The 10,654-nt window shown below is 40.8% G+C and overlaps 1 protein-coding gene across 3 annotated transcripts in view; it reads right to left on the bottom strand.

Annotated features, from left to right (window-relative positions):
- Positions 1-6,244: 6,244 nt before the first annotated feature.
- ZNF106 (zinc finger protein 106) overlaps positions 6,245-10,654 on the bottom strand; it is a 47,352-nt gene continuing 42,942 nt past the window's right edge. For all 3 annotated transcript variants that reach the window (XM_071744646.1, XM_071744647.1, XM_071744648.1), the window contains exons 20-22: positions 9,436-9,507; positions 8,656-8,802; positions 6,245-6,904 (exon numbers count right to left, since the gene is read on the bottom strand). In XM_071744646.1, the coding sequence (XP_071600747.1) occupies positions 6,848-6,904; positions 8,656-8,802; positions 9,436-9,507 (276 nt within the window). In that variant the 3' untranslated portion in view covers positions 6,245-6,847. The remainder of the gene's footprint in view (positions 6,905-8,655; positions 8,803-9,435; positions 9,508-10,654) is intronic.

Below are 10,654 nucleotides of genomic sequence, written 5' to 3'. Positions count from 1 at the left end.
GGACCCAGTACTGACTCCTGGGGAATTCCACTTGCTACTGACCTTTAACTGGACTCTACATTACTAATGATCACCCTCTGAGCTCTTGCTTTCAGCCAGTTTTTAGTCCACCTCCCTGTACATTCATCTAACTCACACTTCCTAAGCTTGTCTATGAGGATGCTGGGGGAGATGGTGCCAAAAGCCTTGCTGAAGTCAAAGTAGACAACATCCACTGCCCTCCTCTCATCTACCCATCCAGTCATACCATTGCAGAAGACCACCAGATTAGTCAGACATGAATGAGTCCCCCTTGGTAAATCCATGTTAACTACTTCTGATAACTTTCTCTTCCTCCATACGCTTTGAAATGATGCCCAGAATGAGCTGTTCCATAATCTTTCCAGGAATGGAGGTGAGGCTGACTGGCCTATAGTTTACTGGGTCTTCTTGCACTTTTTGAAGACTGGAATGATGCTGGCTTTCTTCCAGTCCTCAGGCACCTCACCTCTTCTCCAGGACATTTCAAAGATGATGGAGAGTGGCCCAGCCATGACTTCTGCCAGCTCCCTCAGCATTTGCAGGTGTACCCTACCAGGACCCATGTGCTTGTGTTTGTGCAGTTTACTTAGTTGACCTCTAACTTGATCTTCCTCTACCAAGGGAAAGTCTTCCTTCAACCAGACTTTGTTACTGCCAAAGTCTGGGCTCCTGAAGGCTGCCCTGAGCAGCAAAGACTGAAGCAAAGAAGGCATTCAGGAACTTTGCTGCCCCTGCATCCTCTGTCACCATGGCACCCACCTCATTCAACAGCAGGCCCACATTTTCTCTCATTTTCCTTTTCCCTCCAATATACTTGAAGAAACCCTTCCTATCAACCTTGATGCTCCTCACCAGGTTCCATTCCAAGGAGGCTTTGGCTTTTCTCATTTCCTCCCTGCATACTCTGGCAGAATCCTTGTACTCTTCCCAAGTGGTCAGTCCCTTCTTGACATATTATAAACTTCATTCTTCCACTTGAGTTTTTTCAGAAGCTCCCCTGCTCAGCCATGCAGGTCTTGCTTGATTCCTTACTCTTAGGGATACACTGATCCTGAGGCTGGAGGAAGTGGTGCTTGAATACCAACCAGCTCTCTTTAGTCACTCTACCTTCCAGAGACTTAACCCACAGGATTCCTCCAAGCAATTTCTTCCAAAGTGCAGAGTTAGTCCTCCTGAAGTCCAAGGCTGCAATTCTACTTATTGTTTTGTGCATGCTACCCATGATCCTGAACTCTGTCTTCTCATGATCACTACTGCCAAGGCTGCCTCCAACCTTAATCCCCTCTACCTTTGTCAGTACTAGGTCTTTGTTGGCTCCTCCACCACCTGAATCAAAAAGCTGTCATCAGTACACTGGAGAAACCTTCTGGACTGTGCATGCATGGCTAAGGGGCCTTCCCAGCAGGTATCAGGGTGACTGAAGTCCCCCATAAGAACCACAGCCTGTGACTTGCTGATGACCCCAAGCTGTGTGGTGCAGCTGACACACTGGAGGGAGGGGATGCCATCCAGAGGGACCTTGACAGGCTGGAGAGGTGGCTGGGCCCATGCCAACCTCATGAAGTTCAGCAAGGCCAAGTGCAAGGTCCTGCATCTGGGTCAGGGCAATCCCAAGCACTGATATAGGCTGGGCAGTGACTGGCTTGAGAGGAGCCCTGAGGAAAAGGACTTGGGGGTGCTGGTGGATGAGAAGATCAGCATGAGCTGTCAGTGTACACCTGCAGCCCAAGAAGCCAACGAGATCCTGGGCTGCATCAAGAGAAGTGTGGCCAGCAGGTCAGGGGAAGTGATTTTCCCCCTCTACTCTGCTCTCATGAGACCCCACCTGGTGTGCTGCATCCAGTTCTGGAGCCCCTGTAACAGGAGGGACATGGACAGGCTGGAGCTTGTCCAGAGAAGGGCCATGAGGATGATCAGAGGGCTGGGGCACCTCTGCTATGAGGAGAGACTGAGAGAGTTGGGGTTGTTCAGTCTGGAGAGGAGAAGGCTCTGAAGAGACCTTATTGAAGCCTTCCAGTATCTGAAGGGAGCTACAAGAAAGCTGGGGAGGGACCTTTTAGGCTGTCAGTAGTGATAAGATACGGGGGAATGGATTCAAACTAGAGGAGGGGAGATTTAGATTAGATTTTAGCAATAAGTTCTTCACCATGAGGGTTGTGAGACACTGGCACAACCTGTCAGGTTGCCTGGAGAGGTGGTGGAAGCCCCATCCCTGGAACTTTTTAAGGACAGGCTGGACATGACTCCTGCTCCCCAGAAGCAAAACCTATCAACACCCCTGGAGTGCTGGAGCTTCCAAGTGGCTTGTCTGACTTTATCCAGCCCTCTTAAAAACAGAGAAAAAGTCCAGAATGAAGTCAAGTTCTACCTCTGAAAAAAAGCATTCTATCCGAAACAAAGAAGAATCAGACTGACAAACCACAACAATATAAAGAACTTTTATTTCTCTTTTTTTTTTTTTTTTTCTTTTTTTTTTCTTTCTTGTTCTTTTTTTTTTGCTGTGTAAAGGTTTGTTATTACACTCACAGCTCTGTACCAAAGTGAGAGAAGAAAACCAAGGTCAATCTCTGCACATGTGCTCCACAGCTTGAATTATTAAGAATTCGATGCTGTTGTTTTATTCCACTTCCATTCTTCCAAGGGACTGCTTAACACTTACAGCAAAATAAGAAGCTGGCAGGCACATAGAACATATTCCTACACAGTTTGCTCTTAAACTATTAAATATTTTACAAACAGTGGCTGAAACCGTTTCCTTATCCTTCCTCACATATTCTGCAGCTCAGGACAACTTACAGACTGTTTGAATGACAGTACCATACAAGCCTGAAAACCAAGATCCATCTGTACCTGTTTTTTAATATAAAAGAAGGGAAAAATCTTTTTTTCAGCATCTTGATCTGGCATTATTGTACTGTTTGAAAATGTGCATTAAGAACTGCACTACTCCAGACACACAGCACAGCCAAACTTCTACTGTTTTGCAGAAGTCAGCTCATGTGCTGATAACACATTTAAAGTTTGTACTCCACACTCCACATCTAAGTAACACCAGGCAAGCAGAAGCTGGGATATTTAATGAGTTTGTGTACCAACAATGCAGCAGTTTTCCCTCCACCCCCTTTCAGATACAGAAGCAGCAGTGTTAGGCCACAAAGTATTTAGCACTGACAGCTTTTATTTTTCCCTGTGATTTGAAGGAGAAAGGAGCAGCAAACACAGACCAATCCTAGTGCTGTCTTATCATTCAACACACGTGAAGTTATGAGCACTGGGACAGGTTAAGCTTTGCAGCACATGTGAGCTTCAAGTGATCATTTTATGCTACTTGCACTCTCCTTTTGGAGCTTGGTATGCCTATGGCACAAGTTCTGGTGCTTTTCAAAAGAATAACTGGTTTCAGTAGCACCAGGCCCATTCTTTGTATGATGCCTCTGAACACTCTATCCACTCAGGATGCTCACAGCTTAATAGTTGCAGTGTCAGTCCTGCTACAAGGAAAGTGGTGACTTGCCCCCTAAAGGGCCTGCCATATGTAGTCAGACATAGAGCAAGTCCAGAGCTCCTTATTTAACATTTGACTAATAAATAAACACAGCTAACCAGAAAATGAAACCTTACTCTACTCACTCTTCCACCCACAACTTTTTACTTCCATTAAAAAACAAACTGAAAACCAAAATAGTCCTGAAACAGCCTCCAGGTGTGCAGTATTGCTTTTCATGCAAATAGTACTTGGGTAAATTTTACAAATAGTCCACCTTCCCAAAGTTACCACACCCTTCAGTTAGAGGTATATCAGGAGTCAAAACCCTAATTTGCAAGATTGAAGAGAATCTCATGAGTGGTTACCAAGCCCACACATTTAGTCTGGTATCTCCCTCCTGTAATTGCCTCCAGAAGAAATAAACAGTCAGTAGCAAAAGCTGTCCTGAATTCCAGCTGAACAAATCAGAAACCTCCCCACAGAACTCCAGAGAAGGGATTTCCCCAGCTGCACAAAAGCTTCCTAATAAATCCTTTTAAGATATCCTCAGAACAAAGCAGCACAGCATTTTCCTCTGAACCCCTGAGCAATTTTTAAAATTGTCTTTAACTTATGAAACAAATTTTTACAAAGATTCATGCAGCACTGCTATTTTCCTGCCTTTTACCCATTTTAAGATTTCTACACTATATCTGAAATGACCTATAAATCACCAAATGACACCCCTGGTAAAGCTAATGGTGGATTTTAGAAGCCCAGACTTTTCAGGAGGACTGTTTAAGGAAAAATAAAGAAATACAACAGACTACAAAAAAAAAAGTCTACTTCCAGCTAGAAAAGATAATTGGAACAAGCAATCAGGAATGCAAATAAAATGTCATAACTGTATTTGTTTCAACACCTACTGAGAAAGATCCTTACACATTCTTGGAAACAGCTGAAAGAATCACAAGGAAGAAGTAAGAAAATCTACTCTTCTCACACACCATTTTTCAGAATGCTACAATCACCCCATGAGCTTGTCCTCAGGACACAAACCTCCACAACTTCAAAAAGAGTCCATGAAGGACAACTTGAGATATTCATGTAGTTCATGCCACACTTTCACATGCTCCCTCATTGTGGTTCAAAATAAACCCTGAAGAACTCTTGAATATCAGTAATTTTGGAAATGGTTTAAGTATTATGCAGTCTTCTGGATTTAGATTATTAAAAATCCAAATACTCTCAGAGACAGAGCAATACAGCCTGCAACAGAAGACATTTTACACTGCTCAGAGATTTCCCTGAACTTGATTCTTGAAATGTTTCATCCACAGACAAAAAAAAAGGAAAAACAAAACCAAACCTCAAACACACACTCCAGAAACCAAAACAAAACCACCCTCAAAACAGTCCAGGGTTTGAGCCACATCTTGTGTTTTTTCCTGCTCACAAACAACTTAATAAAAAACCCAAACAGATCACCACAAAAGCACTGGAACCTCAGAGATTCCCATGTGTATGAAGAAGGATGCTACTACATTCCTGTTTTACTGTCTTCTCACCAAAAAATCATCAATGTCAAGCCATTACAAATTATCCTTGTCCACTATGACCATACAAAAAAATAGTGTGCCCTGAAGTTCTTTGATTTGATGGCAGCAGAACATCCATGGGCTTTCCTCAATGACTTTCTTGGCCTAAAAAGGCTTCTTTTTAGTCAAAGAATGGGGCTATGTAAACCTATTTGGTCTATGACTGGCATACCAATACTCAGAGTAGTGGTGAAAGAGGTGCCCAGTAAAAACAGTGCATCCAATTTGTTTGAAAAGCACTGGATTCATTTATAAGCAGCTCCATTTTGTCACTGGGCTGTCTTTACCTTCTGTTGCACTTTAAAGAGACATTATTTTTTTTATTTTGAGCAGCAAGTGAAGCAAAAGTGACCACAAAGCTCCTTGCTAGGTTAGTCTCATCATTTAAAAGAGCTCTTTGCTGAATTAGTGTCATTACGGGAGAGAAGAGAAAATGTACATTTCACTGAAATGTTCAGTGAAAAGTACATTTCACTGAACTTAATGGGTAAAGTTTTCCACCCCAAGGGACACCTGCAAAGGAATTCTGACAAGCAGAAACCCCTCTGCACTGGCTTCTCCAGGGTACCTTCTGTGCATTAGCAGAAACAAATCTTTTGCTACACAACATGCATTTCCTCAGCTTCTGCTTGAGAACTTTTACAGAGCTTAAAATCCTTTAAAATCTTGCTCCATTCTTTCCAGTTGAGTTTTGTGTGAACTTGATAGGCCCAAGCCAATCAAGCCAGTTCACAACAGAAACAAAACACTACTTCAGCAGATGCACTTAGGCAGTGTCTTTCCATTTCTCTTACTTTACTATTCCATGGAGATATGGGAACAGCAAAGCTCAGTCACTAAAATTTCACATATAGTAGGTAGGTATCCAGCTACAGTGATGTATCAGGATAGCAGTGGTTATACTGGTATTTAAAGAAAACAAAAATCAACACCACTTACTTCTTTCCTGTACATATAGACCTGTATTTAAAAAAGACTAAGACTGCAAAGCATCAGAGTGGAGCCACTGTTCTGGCTGTTTTGCTGCTACTGCCAAAGAACTGCTTTCCTCCAAGTGAACAACATACCTGAGGAGATATAGTAGTTAGGGCAGTCTGTCACTGTATTTTTTGTACCAGTTATAGCAATTTTTACACAAGGAATAAAAAATAAATTAGAATTAATATTAAAATAATTAATTTATTCCAGTTCTCCATAAAATACCTTTTCGTTTTATGAAGAAAGTAAAAATGTACACTGGATATTCAGGTTACACTGTTGGAATCTGTGATATTCTGGTTTGTGGAATTTTATTAAGATCAGCTTAAAAAATTGGATACAACATAAACCCAGACATGTCCTAGACATTTAACAGACTTGAAGCTGAGTTTGCAAACACCAGCACCTATTGTAATCTTAAGTTCTCAACACCCCTCTGGACTTAACAAAGTCTCTTGGACTATTCTTCTTAAAAAAACAACAAACAAAGAGAAAAAACCCTACAAAAAAACCCAAAAAACAAGGCAGACAAGACAGGGGAATATTCTTATCTGTCAATGAGTTTAGAACTTCCAAGAATCTTCCACTTAGGAGAAGTCTTAACTGACCAGCCTTATCTCTACAGAGTGCAAAAACCTGCAGTCTCTGTAGCAAGGCATTTCAGCCTCACTCCATGTTTGCATTCCAACTGGAAAAAGAAAGGAAAGACTGGAGTAAGAGAATGATGATATTTGGAATAATTCTGACATATAAAATTACTTCCCAATGTGGGAGGTGAAAAGCTTCATGAGTCAATCCTGCTGTCATCCTCAGCATGTCTTTCAATGTGTCCTACAGCATCCTAAAAAAGAATCAGAGAAGTAATTTAAAAACAATAACTAAAAAACCCAAATAATAAACTAAAAAAACCTAATAACACAACACAAAACCCCACAAAAAGACATTGCAAAAGATTCCTGAAGCCTTAGGGAATGTGATATTCTAGACAACATATTTTTTGGTTTAAAGCTTCTAAAAATTTTTAAAAATAATCTAAAAAAATCAATGCAAAGATAATAAATCCCATATTTAAATTATCTCATGTACCATGTGATTCAAGGCAAATAAAAACAAGCTTCCTTTCTGACTAGGAGGGAGTCTAGTCAATAAACATATACAAAGCCAATGATTAAAGAGAAATTAAGGATTAAGGAATTAAGGATTCTTCTTCTGTTTCCTAGTTCTCAAAGAAACTTCCTTCTACTCTCTATTTTGGAAAGCATTCAACAGGAATGTAGTTTATATTGCCAAGGAGTCAAGTATGGATTTTACTAACCAGACTACTGCTCTGGTTCCAGAGCCTAAAACACTGCTACATCTACTCACTACAAAACCCTTTCCACATTATTTAATCCAACTCTTACAACTTCTTAATTCTTCTTTCCCCATTTGTGCTAACATTTACTCAGAAATTTATGCACTGTTTATTTAAAGACTGTTAGCAAACCAAATCATGTGAAAAATAAAAAGCATCAGCATCCACAGCAATGAAGGAGCTGGGGATGGATAAATGCAAAGAGGATACAAAGCCTGTTTCAAAACTGATGCTTGTTCATCTTTAAAATAATTTTTTCCTACAAAATCTTTATTACATCTCGAGTAATCAGATTTTACTCTAAGAATTCAGGATTTCTACATTTTCCATGTAGTATTTTAGGATCAAACTCTTTAAAGTTCTCTGTATCTCAACTGTGGGTCTCCTCATCTGCCACAGGTGGAACCCTGTTAGCCTTATAAGATTGCAAGTGCACACAGTTCAGATTAGAAGAATTTAACCCTGAATCATAGAATCATCATAGAATCCTAGGGGTTGGAAGGGACCTGGAAAGATCATCTAGTCCAACCCCCCCTGCCAGAGCAGGGCCCCCTAGAGTACATCCCCTAGGAACGTGTCCAGGGGGGTTTTGAATGTCTCCAGTGAAGGAGACTCCACAACCCCCCTGGGCAGCCTGTTCCAGGGCTCTGTCACCCTTACAGTAAAAAAATTTTTTCTGATATTCAACTTGAACCTCCTATGCTCCAACTTACACCCATTACCCCTTGTCCTATCACTGGTCACCACTGAGAAAAGCCTAACTCCATCTCCCTGACACTCACCCCTTACATATTTGAAAACATTGATGAGGTCACCCCTCAGTCTCCTTTTCTCCAAACTAAAGAGACCCAGCTCCCTCAGCCTTTCCTCATAAGGGAGATGTTCCACTCCCTTAATCATCTCAGTAGCTCTGCGCTGGACTCTTTCAAGCACTTCCCTGTCCTTCTTGAACTGAGGGGCCCAGAACTGGACACAATACTCCAGGTGCGGCCTCACCAATGCAGAATAGAGGGGGAGGAGAACCTCTCTTGACCTACTAACCACACCCTTCTAACACACCCCAGGATGCCATTGGCCTTCTTGGCCACAAGGGCACATTGCTGGCTCATGGTCATCTTCTTGTCTACCAGGACCCCCAGGTCTCTTTCACTGAAGAGAAATGTGATTCAGTCCCACAGCTGTGGTGATAAGGTACTGTCTATGCTACCAAATACAACCACATGAGTTCACCCACATACCTGCTTAGAACCCTTCCTGGAAGTAAAGAAAGCATCACAGTTCTTCCAGCGGCATTTAAGGGTCTGAAAATTTGGGTTAGTGTGGTCATTTAGCAAGTGTTGTTTCAGGTGGTCCACAACTCCAAAGATCAATGAACATCCATGCCACTAGTAGGAAAAAAAACATAAATGGCAGAATAAGCCACAGGAAAAAAAAAATTAGCTAATGCTTTTCTTCTTGCAGCTTTGTGGTATTGTGCCAAGCCTGTTCACACTTGTACGACCATACCACCTCTTCAAACTTTTTAATCTTATTTAATTCCCATTCTCAGTGGTCTCTATCCCTTTAATTACAGCTTTACAGAGATTATCTTCCTGCCTCTAACCAAGCCTTGACCATCAGCAAGAATGGCAGGAGGAAGAGAGGAACTGAGCCTTTACAAGATTCAAGCTTTTTTGAGACAGAGTTGTTGAGAACTTAATTAAGCTTATTTAGCAGAGTAAATCAGTTTTTCTGTCACTCAGCTGAAGTTTTTAAATAGCTCAAATCACCATCTGAAAATTTCCAGAAAGAAAAATATTTTAAGATGCTACTACTGAATTGCCCCAAAGCATACGTATATACTACAGACCATTAAAAAAGGAACTAGTGATACACACTTACATTAAAATATGTATACATTCTAAAAATAGGTTGAATTATCATAAAGATCCAGCTACCCAAGACTGAGTAGTGACCACTTCCAGATAAGTAGTCTAAAAACTGTAACAATGGAAGGCCAGAAGATTTTTGCTCATTACCCAGCAACGATAATTCTGCATCAGATTAAGCCTCACAGCTCTAACACTGCCATCATAGCATCCAGTGTAGATCTGGAAAAGAAATAGTTATGGATAAGGCAAGCTGAGAATAATAGAAAAAAACCATGAAAACAAATTTTGAAGGAGGTTTCAGTGTAGAATACATTAGGTAAAAAACAATAAAATATCAACGTGCTTTAAAAATGGGTCTAATCTTTTAAGATTTCCACTCATAGTTTACAAAACCTAACTAATGAATAAGAAATCCTTCAGTCATTGATAGTGTCATGTCTGCAAAGCTCAGAAAACTTTAAAGTAAAATGTTACTACTCACTGAGGTGAAAAAAAAAAAAAGGTTTAAATGCCAAATTAAATATATAATGGTCTCAACTGTGCCAGAGGAGCTTCAGATTAGCTATTAGAAGAAAATTTCTCACTGGAAGTGCAACTAAACACTGGAATAGGCTGCCCAGGCAGGTGGTTGAATCACCATATCTGGAGGTGTTTAAAAAAGGTGTAGATGTGGTGCTTAGGAATATGGTTTAAGCACTGAACTTGACTGAGTTAAGTTAATGGTTGGTAGAGGTAGGTTGTGGTTGGACTAAGTGATCTTAATGGTGTTTTCCAACCAGAACAATTCTGTGATATTTCCAGGACTTAGACAGTTATATGTATAACAAAATGAGATGGAGAGAAAAAGATCTGAATTTCAGAAGGAAAAGACTCATAAAAGGAAGGCAAAGACATCTTAAGCACTTCTCTCAGGGAAGTGTTTCACACAAAATTGTCCTTTGGAAAGAAAAGGATATCGGACTCTTGTAATCCCATAAAGAAGAGAGAGTAGTGAAAAAAGGCCCCCACATAATATAGAAAACTCTGCAGGCTGAAGATTTCATTTGTTATTTTTGTTAAAGTTTTTTTGTCACCAGGACATGACAGCCAATCCACTGTGTGTAAGAGACTACACCTAACTGCTAAGATCACTACAGAAAACTACAACATGCTCTCATTACAAAGCTTGTAATCTGAAAAATTCTTTGACTTGAGAATACCCAAACCAGACTGTGGCAGCTCAAGCCTCAGACTGTGAGAACAAAGCCTGAGTGAATTTAGATCTGCATCCTGCTCACACAAGAGGTGAAGCTTTGGCAATATGTATTCCAATGAGTATGAGATTGGTTCTGCTAGACTTGATTCTTCTCTTAATGCAGATCATTCC

Source organism: Heliangelus exortis, chromosome 5 (genome assembly GCF_036169615.1).
Source record: "Heliangelus exortis chromosome 5, bHelExo1.hap1, whole genome shotgun sequence".
Taxonomy (NCBI): Eukaryota; Metazoa; Chordata; class Aves; order Apodiformes; family Trochilidae; genus Heliangelus; species Heliangelus exortis.
The sequence above is the reverse complement of the archived record's forward strand: the minus strand, read 5'-3'. Positions and strand labels throughout refer to the sequence as shown.